Source organism: Nerophis lumbriciformis, linkage group LG22 (genome assembly GCF_033978685.3).
Source record: "Nerophis lumbriciformis linkage group LG22, RoL_Nlum_v2.1, whole genome shotgun sequence".
Lineage (NCBI taxonomy): Eukaryota > Metazoa > Chordata > Actinopteri > Syngnathiformes > Syngnathidae > Nerophis > Nerophis lumbriciformis.
Window position 1 is genome coordinate 29,702,307 of NC_084569.2, and position 14,843 is coordinate 29,717,149.

General features: G+C 39.3%; 1 protein-coding gene across 1 annotated transcript in view; it reads left to right on the forward strand.

Moving 5' to 3' along the window:
- tlcd4b (TLC domain containing 4b) overlaps positions 1-13,420 on the forward strand; it is a 67,188-nt gene extending 53,768 nt beyond the window's left edge. Inside the window, exons 4-7 of the mRNA XM_061973646.1 lie at positions 4,227-4,285; positions 7,458-7,552; positions 7,689-7,762; positions 11,579-13,420. Of these exons, the coding sequence (XP_061829630.1) occupies positions 4,227-4,285; positions 7,458-7,552; positions 7,689-7,762; positions 11,579-11,930 (580 nt within the window). The 3' untranslated portion in view covers positions 11,931-13,420. The remainder of the gene's footprint in view (positions 1-4,226; positions 4,286-7,457; positions 7,553-7,688; positions 7,763-11,578) is intronic.
- The last annotated feature ends 1,423 nt before the right edge of the window (positions 13,421-14,843 follow it).

The following is a 14,843-nucleotide window of genomic DNA, read 5'->3' on the forward strand; positions in this document are numbered from 1 at the left end:
CATACACGGTAGCCCGCATTCTCGTTGTCTCTCCTTCGACAAATGTTTTTTTCAGGGAGTAGAATCACAGCTGACCTGGACATTCGAAAATTCTCTTGCCGTCTGAGAAGTGTTGTATGCCAAATAGCTGCGATCGCTTTCTCTTAAGGTATTCATGTGTGATTTCCACAAGTGTCTGTACAGACGGAAGAATGAGAAACACGGGCATGTCTGGATGACTCGCTTCCATATTTCTAGTGGTTAGCACCGAGTTACGAAACCACTTTATTATAAAGCTTGCTGTGGCACATTCTTTCTGACGTCACTTCCTGTGTGGATCGCGGTCTTTCTGGTGTCACTTCCTCTCCAGACTCAGCTTGTAAATGATCAATGAGTCCATACAAAGTTAAGAGCCGGAGATTCAAGAAATAGACGGCGCACTTACCCGTGTATAAAATTATCCAAGGAGGGGAACCTTAAACGATGAATTAGTTTGGCCGAAACAGGGCTTAGGCTAAATAATTATTTGTTTAAGGGGTTATCCCGCCTAGTGTAGACATAGCCTTAGTAGTGATGGCTAAATGACACCTCAGTGAGTGTAGGGCACACTCATTAGCTGTATTGACACTGCACTGATACTGTGTTGGTGTTTCATAATGGTCATCCGCTCCTTCTGGATTCAAAAGGTCCCTACTATTGACCTGGAAATAAAATTAATAGACTGTGGAATCCCAATTATTATTATTACTTATTTTTATTTTTTTAGTTCCGTTTCGATCAATGATGGTGATGAAATCCTATTTCAAACGTGGCACGCCACTCCTCCGTCATTTAGTACGAGCTATGATTCGCTTGGTGCTTCACAGTCAAACGCTCACATGTTTTTTTTCCTTAAAGGGGAACATTATCACAATTTCAGAAGGGTTAAAACCATTAAAAATCAGTTCCCAGTGGCTTATTTTATTTTTCGAAGTTTTTTTCAAAATTTTACCCATCACGCAATATCCCTAAAAAAAGCTTCAAAGTGCCTGATTTTAACCATCGTTATATAGACCCGTCCGTTTTCCTGTGACGTCACATAGTGAAGCCAACACAAACAAACATGGCGCATAGAACAGCAAGCTATAGCGACCTTAGCTCGAATTCAGACTCGGATTTCAGCGGCTTAAGCTATTCAACAGATTACGCATGTATTGAAACGGAGGCAGGTAGCGAAAACGAAATTGAAGAAGAAACTGAAGCTATATCGGTTTGAACCGTATGCAAGCGAAACCGACGGAAACGACACGACAGCCAGCGACACGGGAGAAAGCGAGGACGAATTCGGCGATCGCCTTCTAACCAACAATTGGTATGTGTTTGTTTGGCATTAAAGGAAACTAACAACTATGAACTAGGTTTACAGCATATGAAATACATTTGGCAACAACATGCACTTTGAGAGTGCAGACAGCCCAATTTTCATCAATTAATATATTCTGTAGACATACCCTCATCCGCGCTCTTTTCCTGAAAGCTGATCTGTCCAGTTTTGGAGTTGATGTCAACAGGCCAGGGAAGCTAGGGTCGATATTCTTCTCTTGATCATCTTCGGTGGCATAAGGGACGGTGTGAGCCAAGACATCCAGGGGGTTTAGCTTGCTCGTCTGCGGGAACAAACTGCCGCCATTGCTTGCCGTGCTACCGAGGTCCTTTGTCCCTGAATTGCTCACACACTCCGGCAGATTCAATGGGGGTCTGGCGGCATATTTCTTTGACTTTATCGTTGGAAATGCATCTGCTTTGAATGTCGCAGGATATCCACACATTCTTGCCATCTCTGTCGTAGCATAGCTTTCGTCGGTAAAGTGTGCGGAACAAATGTCCAATTTCTTGCCACTTTCACATCTTTGGGCCACTGGTGCAACTTGAATCCGTCCCTGTTCGTGTTGTTACACCCTCCGACAACACACCGACGAGGCATGATGTCTCCAAGGTACGGAAAACAGTCGAAAAAACGGAAAATAACAAAGCTGATTTGACTCGGTGTTTGAGAAAATGGCGGATTGCTTCCCGATGTGACGTCACATTGTGACGTCATCGCTCCGAGAGCGAATATTAGAAAGGCGTTTAATTCGCCAAAATTCACCCATTTAGAGTTCGGAGATCGGTTAAAAAAATATATGGTCTTTTTTCTGCAACATCAAGGTATATATTGACGCTTACATAGGTCTGGTGATAATGTTCCCCTTTAAAGAGCCACACACATCTGGTCTTTGACGGACAGCGTATCACTCTGTTTTTGAAGGCATCAATGTTTCAATACCGTTTAGTTATCTCTGTCCATTTTTTGGGGGGCAGATCCTTCCACATGCTCAAAGATACCATCTTTATCCTTGATGACGGGTCGCGTCAGAGACCTAGTATGCGCTCATTGCAGCATTTCTTCCCTTATTACTTTCCTTTTTCTTTGACACACTGCCACGGCCAATTGTTTTTGTTTGCGGATGACTCGGCCCTGCTGAGTCACAGGTGGAGAAAATCCTCAGTGCTGAACTCTGTAGAATTTGTACCTGGCTAGCTGACAACAAGCTATCCATACACTTGGGTAAAACGAAATCCATCCTTTTTGGGTCCCACATCAACCTTAAGAAAGTCAGTGACTTCACTATAAAAGTGGGTGACATTGTTATCGTCAGGAAGGGTGAGGTCACCTACCTAGGTTCCATTCTAGAGGCTAATCTTTCCTGTGATAAAATGGCAACCAAGGTAATCAAAAAGGTCAACCAACGAACGAGATTTCTCTATAGAATCTCCTCTCTGGTCAACAAAAGCACCATGAAGATTCTGGCGGGAACTCTCGTTCAACCCTTTTTCGATTACGCATGCACCTCCTGGTACCCTAGCACCTCCAAAACCCTCAAATCTAGACTCCAAACATCCCAGAACAAGCTAGTCAGGTTACTTCTAGACCTCCACCCCAGATCACACCTCACTCCTACCCACTTCTCCAAAGTGGGCTGGCTCAGGGTGGAGGACAGAGTAAAACAACTTGCACTGAGCCTTGTCTATAAAATCCGCTACACCTCCCTGATACCGAAGTACATGTCAAACTACTTCCTCAACGTAAATGACCGCCATGACCACAACACCAGGGGGAGCTCCACTAACCACGTTAAACCCAGATTCCGATCTAACAAAGGTTTTAACTCATTCTTTCTTTGCCACATCAATGTGGAATGCACTCCCAACAGGTGTAAAAGAAAGGGCATCTCTATCCTCCTTCAAAACCGCACTAAAAGAACACCTCCAGGCAACTTCAACCCTAAACTAACACCCTCCCTTCCTCATCATACCTCTTCGGATTGTAAATAATCACATGTAAACAATCAAATGTAGTCACTTTTTCTTATAATTTCTGATCTCTCTCTCTGTGTTCAATACTTGCTGTACATGTGTACCAAGTCAGACCTACACTGTTCCAATGTCAATTTCTCTGATGATGCAATTGTTGACTGAAGTGTTGATACCAACCAAACTTAACCCCCCCCCCCCCCCCCCCTCCATATCCCCCACCCCGGATTGTAAATAATGTAAATAATTCAATTTATATACTCTGATGATTATCTTGTGTGATGACTGTATTATGAAAATAGTATATATCTGTATCATGAATGGCCCTGCGATGAGGTAACGACTTGTCCAGGGTGTACACCGCCTTCCGCCCGATTGTAGCTGAGATAGGCTCCAGCGATCCCAAAAAAAGGGAATAAGCGGTAGAAAATGGATGGATGGATGTATCATGAATCAAACTTATTCGGGTGTTACCATTTAGTGGTCAATTGTACGGAATATGTACTTCACTGTGCAATCTACTAATAAAAGTTTCAATCAATCAATCAAAACCAGAAGAGTCTGTACATGCATATTTAAAATACTCGTGAAAATCGCAAAAAATTGGCTGCGAATACGGAGTCATCATTCACAGGAAAACATGAGCTGTCGACCATGTGAAGGTGGCTTTTGTTACACAGGCGTTGAACCGGTCATTTGCTATACGATACCCGTGACCGCCGCCGAGATCAGATGGCTTATGTAAGCATCATTGCGACTTGCAAGGACGCCAACAATGGCTGTCGATGATGAGGATGCTATTTACAAGTTTGATTTAGTAGTATTATCTCTTGTCTTGTTTTGTTGTATCGGTTTAAATAGCTGTCAACAAAGAGTTGACTTACTTTAACACCATGTTCTTTTCCCTTCCACAGGGGCGACCCCACTATGGTCAAATTAAATGTAGCCATAACGTGTGGCTACCTGCTGTATGGTGAGCTGTTATCAACTGTTGTGCCATTTTGTCCTTGCGGATCAGTCCATATTGTTGACATACAGACAACTTCACACAGCCTTTTCCATAAATAATGCAGCTTTCACTAGGCAACATGATATTCATGTTAACATTTCTTGTTCTAACACACCATCTCGAAAAAAATTATGGATGGATGGATGGCGATCTTTTAAGAATTATGTATTTTTGTTTTTTAAAGCCAGAATTGTATTCATTTAGTTGTTTAATTTATTCAAAAAAAGAGGACAGACGTGACACAAAACTTTCTGGCTAAAAGAAACTCTAAAATAAATTCAGAAATGAAGTTGTGGTAGTCAATAAGAGTTTTATTTTTAGATCAAGCAGAGTATAAACAAATATGGAATCACCCTGAAAATGTTCATTTCCAAAGTTAACACCTTGTAATTGTTCATTAGTCTGCAGTTTAAAAAGAAAAAAGGTGCTGACACCTTGGAGAGCTGTTGCACCAGGTGGATTGACATGAGTCACGGCTCCAAGACACTAGTTAATTGAAACAAACTGGTAAATCATCACGCGATGTTGCAAAATATGTTGATAGTCAGCTGTGTGTAGAATGTGCACCAAGTACAAACATGGGAAGCTTGTAGAAGGCACGCATATTGGTAGTCCAAGGAAAAGAATATATGTATAATATATTTATATTATTCACATGTGAATAATGCTGTATAGTATTTATTGTCTATTGTGAGCGAACTGTGGTGCTGAACTTCCCCCAGGGATCAATAAAGTACTTTCTATTCTATTTTATTCTAAAACATCAAAGCATAAAGACAGAAGCCTTCAAGCAATACCTGTAGGTCTCGGAAACAGAAAATGCACGGCAAAAAAAAAAAAGAGGAACAAATGTGAAGAAACTGGAGTCAGCGTCTGTGACCGAACAGTAAGAAAGCCCCTGTTGGAAATGTGCGTACAGAAAAGCTCAACCAAAGCCGTCATTAATGTCTAAACAATAAAAACAAGGTTACAATGGGCTAAGGAAAAGCAATGGTGGACTATGGATGACCGGATGAAAGTCAAATTCAGATGATGATACCTTTTTGCCGTCCTGATGAGATTTGTGAAGATAACCGATTATTTCATTCTGAAGCTGTCTGAATTAAAGGAGGTGGTTAGAATTGAAGATTAACAATTTATTTTACAAAGAGGAGAGCATACAAACAGTAGCAATACCAGAATACTGAGCTGTCTGAGGTCTGGAGACTTCTCTGAAAATGGTCGTTTCGTTTCAACCGCACTGAACTATAAGCCGCAGATGTATACCGGCACAAAATATAAACGGTGCCTGTCACACGGCAGTAAAACGGCTGATCAAACAAAACAGAAGCCATCGTCATGGACCCACTAGCTGCGTAAGCTGGCTCTCCAACAGCTAAACAGACTCAATAACGCCACGGTGACGTTTTGGTGATTTTACTGAGGAATTTGTGAAACTGAAACAATACAAAATAATGCCTTTGTAAGTTAATAATACTACAGACATTTGTAAACGTGTTAGCATATTCACTAATGCTAACAATGCTAGCTTGATTACATTATGATACCACGTACAAATATGCATAAGAACACATGGGACGGTTTTGTAAGTATGAATAGTTGTTGTTCTATTGTAAAATTTACAAACGTTTCTTGGAGTGAAAAACTACGAATCCTTTCGGGCAGAAACGCTCTGTACAGTTTTAAATCCGGTTTAAGGCATTAAATACAGAAAGTACATTTCAACCCGCAACACCTGCAGTGAGCGAAGCCGTCCAAAAGATGGCGCCGTAGCACAAACAATAACGCACCTTTTTAGTGTCAAACTATTTGTTAAAAAAAACAACCTTATGGCCGCTAGTAAAGAAAAATCCATAAAATAGCCACACTGTTTTATAGGGCTGGGCCGATAACACAATGTCAATAAATATTGCAATAGACACATCATTGATATCCATAGAAATGCGTTTGATCAAACATTTGACATATATTTATATTTTTTGGGTCGGAAGAAACAAGAAATTAGGAAGCAACATTTGTTGCATGAAGTCACTGGCGCTCTGGGAGCCCAGCTAAACAGGTAACAGGAACTGTCACGCTAACATCCAATCAGGTAACAGTTTCACCTACCAAGTTTGGTTGTGGCGTTTTTTTGTCTCGCTGTGTATTCTCTGCATGGAGTGAGAAGCGAAAGTGTGATATCTTGATACATCAACTTAATAACTTGTCTTTAGTTTTGTTGGTTTTAAGACAGACAGTGTGGTAACATCCTCAAAACTTACAATGTGTCGGTTTAATGGGTACCTTCCCAAACTACTCTGTAGTGTTCAATAGCCTAAGTGCCATCTAGTGTCTCGAAACTGGAACTACCGTCAAATTTACTGCCATTATGTTACCACCTTCTCTACTGATAAATAGCACCCTTGGTAAGTTGGAGATTGTATTACTGTATTTATTTATAGTCATAAAAAATATAAATTAATATCAATATCGATCAATATAAAAAAACGTATATCGTGATACAGTTTTCAGCCATATCGCCCAGCCCTACTGTTTTATTAAGCCGCGGGGTTCAAAGCGTATGGGGGATAAAGTAGCGGCTTACAGTCCAGAAAATACGGTACTTAAGATCAAACGTCGTGGCCTGTAAATAGTGCGGTTCTCAATCCAATTGAAAATGTGTGGTGGAATTTGAAGAAAATAGTTGATGACAAGACTCCAAACTGCAAAGCTGATCTGACAACAGCGATCAGAGAAAGTCTGTCTGTCACTCGTTAAGTCCGTGCCTCAGAGACTGAACGTTGTTATTTAAGCCAAAGAAAGGGCAAAAAAAGCCAAAGAAAGGGCAAAAAAGTACTTGTGGTGTGTTGTAGTGTTTTTGTTGTTTTGTTGTTTTTCATGATCCCATGTTTTTTTTCCTCAGAATTGAGTGATGATATTTTCAAGTCAAATTGTCATTTCAAATCGTTTTGTGTCATGTCTGTTCTCTGCTCTTTTTTTTTTCTTTTTTTTTTTTCAAACAACTGCATAAACATCCTCCATGTCTGCTGAGTCCAAAGATTTTAACCCGAGGTTGTACTGATGTTCCATTTCCATTTGTCAGCGTCTTCGTCTTCATCTTCTTCAGTCTTTAAAAGTATATTTGTTTCTTTTCTAGATCTTTTGCTGCTTGCATGTAATTGGAGCACTATGGGAGACAGCTTTTTTGTCTGTCACCACTTGGCGGCGCTCTATGCATATGGATATGTGCTGGTAGGGCTTCTTTGAATTGGGTCGAGACTGCATGAATTGAAACAGTGCCACAATTTTAGGCTTTTTTCTCGAGTTATCCTTTAAGTGAATACCTGTGTTTATATTTGAGATAATTTGTGGTTTTGGCTCGTTTCAGACACGCGGCGTGCTCCCCTACTTTGCCAATTTTCGTCTCATTTCAGAACTATCCACGCCATTTGTGAACCAAAGGTGAGTCGGTCTAATTGTTTGATTTTCCACCCAGCAATTACATTGCATTGATGGAGTGATTCATACTACTATTGCAATATATTTTCTTAACAATAATGTCACAACTCCAGATGCAATAATCAAAATAGTGAGGTCAAAAACAAACTATTTTATAATCTCACATCCAAAACATTCAAATCATTTTGATAGAAAAATACACCATATGACTGTAGTAGGCAAAATGTGCTTGCTATACCCCGTAGGCACTTTAGAGGGCGCTGCAGGCTCAGCCATAACAAGAGATACTTGAGAAATGTCTCACTAAAATAATATTCTGTATTACGTATTTTAACAGGCATTACTTTATGTCGAGTTCAATGGATCCCCAACCACAGTTGCCTTTTTTTAAATAGTTTTATATATATCCACACTGAATTTAATAGCAGTGCAAAGCATATTAAAAAAAATTAAGGCCTCTATTTTATTTTGAAAATAATATACAACTGCATGTATTTTACTCTTGCTAACTAGCGTTGCCAGACATGGTATCTATCACATTCAAACGATAATATCACCCTTTGTACAATCGATAATTACAAAATACAACCCCTTTTTAGCAAACAAGCGTTGTCTAACATGCCTCTTTGTTCCCTAGCTGTTAGTTCATTTAAAAGTAAAACCTTCATACTTTATCATGAGGCTCAAAACATAGTTTTTGTATTCAAAGTAACAGCAATTTAACATTGGCTTGATTGTGGTGGTTAAAACAAAATGACACCTCCCTATTTCCCCCCGTTTGCGTGGATAAGTGCATGAAAAATGTCAATTATTGAATGACAGGATGCTTCATCCCTAGCTTCTTCCTGCTCCGTCTCTGATAATAATATAATGGCAAATTCTCCCCATCATTCACCGTGGCGCATTGTTAGTGCTGTGCTTGTAAGTATAAGTATAGTGGATGTCAGGAAAATATGTAGATTTATGTTTGGACTTGGTTAGATTTTGTATTTTGCACATTATTTATTTTTTATTTTTTAAATTATTATTACTGCATTACACACTTTTTTAATAAAATTTTTGTATTCTTTTTCCTATGTTATTGTATTGAGTCTTTCATTTGTATTTTGTACAATTTTCCATTTTGTCTATTTGTGCACTTTCATTTTTGAAGTTGTTCTTGATTTATTATATTAATTGATTGACCACAGCTGTAACTATTTAAGTGCATCATTTCCTGTTGAAAATTGGGCACTGACTAAGACATTGTCGAAACCGGTCTGTGTTTGGTAGCGCCTGCGCAGTTTGTATTAAAAGTCATGTTTAATTAAATAAAACTTTTAAATATGGGAAAAACATATACTCTCGCCAGGCATCAAAATAAAAGTTCTGCCTAATTCAGCCTGGAGGCAGCCTTGTGACTTTTTATTTTATTTTATTTTATTATTTTTTTTGAGTACAACTGCAAAATAAGTTACCATGCAGGGGCCAAATAAAGTTGTACTATTCGTCCAATCACAGTCAACAACAGCGATAGTCTGTTTTTTCCAGAGTGTCAGTGAATGCACCACAGTTTGTTTTGTTTTCATGTCTGAAATAAACTAAGACTAATGTACGTTAGGGACAAAATTGTTTTGATTCAACCTTTTTTCACCAGGTACCACCTCAGAAAAGACTTGGCTCTCCAAGTACCACCATAATGACCCAACATTAAAATGCAGTAGCGTAGTAGGGCTAAGTATTCATTAAAAACAAAGCAAAGGTTTTATTTAACGTCCCATCTTCTTCCACTTATCCGAGGTCTCCCCCTATCTCATTTCGGCCGCTTGTACCCGTGCTCTTGTCCTTTCGGTCATAACCCAAAGCTCATGACCACAGGTGAAGATGGGAACGTAGATCGACCGGTAAATTGAGAGCTTTGCCTTCCGGCTCAGCTCTTTCTTCGCCACTTGTTTTATTTAACAATATTTTTGGCCACTGTTTGAACAGTAACACTGTGTTTAATATACAAACCCTGTCTCCATATGAGTTGGGAAATTGTGTTAGATGTAAATATAAACGGAATACAATGATTCGCAAATCCTTTTATTTATTTATTTATTTATTTATATTATTATTATTATTTATATTAACCCATATTCAATTGAATGCACTACAAATACAAGATATTTGATGTTCAAACTCATAAACTTTATTTTTTTTTTGCAAATAATAATTAACTTTGGCTGCAACATGTGCCAAAGTAGTTGGGAAAGGGCATGTTCACCACTGTGTTTTCTTTTAACAACACTCAATAAACAATTGGGAACTGAGGAAACTAATTATTGAAGCTTTGAAAGTGGAATTCTTTCCCATTCTTGTTTTATATAGAGCTTCAGTCGTTCAACAGTCCGGGGTCTCCGCTGTCGTATTTTACGCTTCATAATGCGCCACACATTTTCGATGGGAGACAGGTCTGGACTGCAGGTGGGCCAGGAAAGTACCCGCACTCTTTTTTTTTTTTACGAAGCCACGCTGTTGTAACACGTGCTGAATGTGGCTTGGCATTGTCTTGCTGAAATAAGCAGGGGCGTCCATGAAAAAGACGACGCTTGGATGGCAGCATATGTTGTTCCAAAACCTGTATGTACCTTTCAGCATTAATGGTGCCTTCACAGATGTGTAAGTTACCCATGCCTTGGGCACTAATGCACCCCCATACCATCACACATGCTGGCTTTTGAACTTTGCGTCGATAACAGTCTGTATGGTTCGCTTCCCCTTTGGTGCGGATGACACGATGTCGAATATTTCCAAAAACAATTTGAAATGTGGACTCGTCGGACCACAGAACACTTTTCCACTTTGCATGAGTCCATCTTAGATGATCTCGGGCCCAGAGAAGCCGGCGGCGTTTCTGGATGTGGTTGATAAATGGCTTTCGCTTTGCATAGTAGAGCTTTAACTTGCACTTACAGATGTAGCGACAAACTGTATTTAGTGACAGTGGTTTTCTGAAGTGTTCCTGAGCCCATGTGGTGATATCCTTTAGAGATTGATGTCGGTTTTTCATACAGTGCCGTCTTGCGTGATCGAAGGCCACGGTCATTCAATGTTGGTTTCTGGCCATGCCGCTTACGTGGAGTGATTTCGCCAGATTCTCTGAACCTTTTGATGATATTATGGACCGTAGATGTTGAAATCCCTAAATTTCTTGCAATTGCACTTTGAGAAACGTTGTTCTTAAACTGTTTGACTATTTGCTCATGCAGTTGTGGACAAAGGGGTGTACCTCGCCCCATCCTTTCTTGTGAAAGACTGAGCATTTTTTGGGAAGCTGTTTTTATACCTAATCATGGCACCCACCTGTTCCCAATTAGCCTGCACACCTGTGGGATGTTCCAAATAAGTGTTTGATGAGCATTCCTCAACTTCATCAGTATTTATTGCCACCTTTCCCAACTTCTTTGTCACGTGTTGCTGGCATCAAATTCTAAAGTTAATGATTATTTGCAAAAAAAAAAAATGTTTCTCATTTTGAACATCAAATATGTTGTCTTTGTAGCATATTCAACTGAATATGGGTTGAAAATGATTTGCAAATCATTGTATTCCGTTTATATTTACATCTAACAAAATTTCCCAACTCATATGGAAACGGGGTTTTGTAGAAAAATTAAACACTTTAATCATGTGATTCTTCGGCGTACCACTAGATGGAGCCAACGAGTTTGGAAATCACTATATTCTACTTTATGGTTGGGGTTTTGAAGGACCCTTTGAAGGTTTCCATAACAAAAGCGTTTATTGCCACGTACTTTTGCATGTCGCTGACACGCTTTCCCACTCTCGTCCCCGCAGGTGGTTCTTCGAAACACTAAAATACCCCCGCTCGCACGGGCTGGTAGTAATAAACGGCGTGGCCATGGCGGCGGTCTTCTTCCTGGTGCGCATCGCCGTCATGCCGTCCTACTGGCTCAGCGTGTTCGCCACGTTCGGCACGGCGGACTTCGAGCGCCTGGGCTTTGGCGCCCAGGTGGCCTGGATCAGCTCCTGCGTGGCGCTGGACATCCTCAACACCATCTGGATGTACAAGATCGCCCGCGGCTGCTACAAGGTGTTGATCGGCAGGAGGGCCCGCAAGGTCAAGGACGGCGCGGAGGCCCCCGGCTGCTCGGAAAAGCAAAAGCACGCCAACAACCACACGGACTGAAGGGGAACCGAGGAACATATCTGGGAATATGGGAAAGCTCAGCCCTCCTCCCTGAATTAGCCAGCGGAGCGGGCTGGGAGTCCTCAGGTTGGAACCCTGACACAGGTGGACTGTCCTTTTTGACTCAATCCAGCACCAGCCTTTGCAGCCTCAGTGGTTTAGCATTCTGTTGCAGAACTCACTAAAACTTAGTTGTTGTTTTTTTTTAAAACCCTTCCACTTCCCATCACCGTCATCCCCACCTATCCCACCTCCTCTCACATCCACTCCAAGCCCAATCCTCTGAAGTGCCTGTAAAAAAAAAAAGACAACAAGGCAGTTTAGGCCAGTCCAGGTTGACCGAGACCGCACGTTCAAGTCCTTCCACTCCTGCAGGCCCTGTAGTGTTTTTGTCAATCAGGTCTCCGGTCTCCCAACACCCAAGGAACACCGTAATGCCTCGTGGAAAGTGTTCCCTGCTGTGGCACCTGCCTTTTCTCACCAGCCATGGCGCTTTTTCCAATTTGGGACCGCACGCCGGCTTCACGGCAGACGTGTAGCCCTACGGTCTATTTGGAGTTCTCTAACGTGGGTCAGAGTAAGGTAACTTGTGCATTCTACATTTATCATCTGCCTCACTGGATTGGGCTTCACTGTCCAGCCTTAACTTATTGTTTTATTATTTTATCTTCTACCTCCCCTCTCCACCCCCCTGCCTTACGACATCAGCAATGTCTTCTTCATGAGCTTTTTTTTTTTCTTTAATTTTTTTTTCCTCCCTTCTCTACTGTGAATGTAGTGTTTGAAATCATATCTTTTTCTTTAGCCAACCACTGCAGCGAAACAAGCGGCATAAAATATGCTCAAGGAACCAGTGCACCCTGGAAGCTTTTAATCTTCCAACTATCTCCTGTCAATAACTCTTTAAAAAAAAAAAAAAAGAAAAAAAAAACGGTCTCCCCTTAAAAGGGAACTACCCTTTTTTGGGGGGTGGAATTTTGCCTATCTTCACAATCATTATGAGAGACAAGAACACACGCCTTTTTTTTGTTTTCACGATTTTAAAGATGCGGCTAATGGAAGTCACCGTTGTAGCCTTCAAAGCCTCTAAAACAACTTCAAAACCCTCCATCGTTTATATAAACACTGCAAGTATATATATAATGTAGTAACAGACACCTTCATAACAATATGTAATATCTACAATTAACACACTGCAAGTGTATATATATAATGTAGTAACAGACACCTTCATGACACTATGTAATATGTACAATATACACACTGCAAGTATATACTGTATATAATGTAGTAACAGACACTTTCATAACAATATGTAATATGTACAATATACACACTGCAAGTATATATATTTAATGTAGTAACAGACACCTTCATAACAATATGCACAATATACACCCTGCAAGTATATATACAATGTAGTAACAGACACCTTCATAACAATATGTAATATGTACAATTAACATACTGCAAGTATATATATATATATATATATATATGTGTATATATATGTATATGTATATATATGTGTATATATATATATATAGTAACAGACACCTTCATAATATGTAATATGTACAATATACACACTGCAAGTATATACATAATGTAGTAACAGACACCTTCATAACAAATATGTAAAATGTACATATACACACAAGTGTGTGTGTGTGTATATATATATATATATATATAATGTAGTATCAGACACCTTCATGACACTATGTAATATGTACATAATACACACTGCAAGTATATACTGTGTATAATGTAGTAACAGACACTTTCATAACAATATGTAATATGTACAATATAACACTGCAAGTATATATATATAATGTAGTAACAGACACTTTCATAAAACAATATAATATGTACAATATACACACTGCAAGTATATATATATATATATAATGTAGTAACAGACACCTTCATAACAATATGTACAATATACACACTGCAAGTATATATATGATGTAGTAACAGACACCTTCATAATATGTAATATGTACAATATACACACTACAAGTGTGTGTGTGTGTGTGTGTGTGTATATATATATATATATATATAATGTAGTAACAGACATCTTTATGACACTATGTAATATGTACAATATACACACTGCAAGTATATATATATAATGTAGTAACAGACACCTTCATAACAATATGTACAATATACACACTGCAAGTATATATATAATGTAGTAACAGACACCTTCATAATATGTAAAATGTACAATATACACACTGCAAGTATATGCTGTATATAATGTAGCAACAGACACTTTCATAACAATATGTAATATGTACAATAAACACACCAAGTGTGTATATATATATATATATATGTATATATATAATGTAGTAACAGACACCTTCATAACAATATAATATGTACAATATACACACTGCAAGTGTGTGTGTGTGTATGTATATATATATATATATATATATATATTTATATATATATCATATACACACTATGTAATATGTACAATATACACAGTGCAAGTGTATATATATATATATATATATATATATATACAATGTAGTAACGCACCTTCATAACTATGTAATATGTTCAATATTTACCGTATTTTATTCCCGGGACTGACTTCTTTCACGCATTGATTTCCGTCTCCATAGCAAAGCACGTCTGACTTCCAGCAACAAATGTGTGTTCCTACTTCCGGATACAAAACGCTTGTGTGTGTTCTAATCATGGCAGACTTGGTAACAATCAACGAAGACGACTATTTTTGGATAAATGAGGTTTCACAGCCTTGTCTTTTTGAAGCTGAATATACGGCGGGTGAACTGGTCAGAGGTCGGCACGAAGGCAGCCGAGAGAGTGAGGTGAAATCGTCTCGAAGCCGCAAATGTGGAATTTAGAGATAAGCTATTTTGA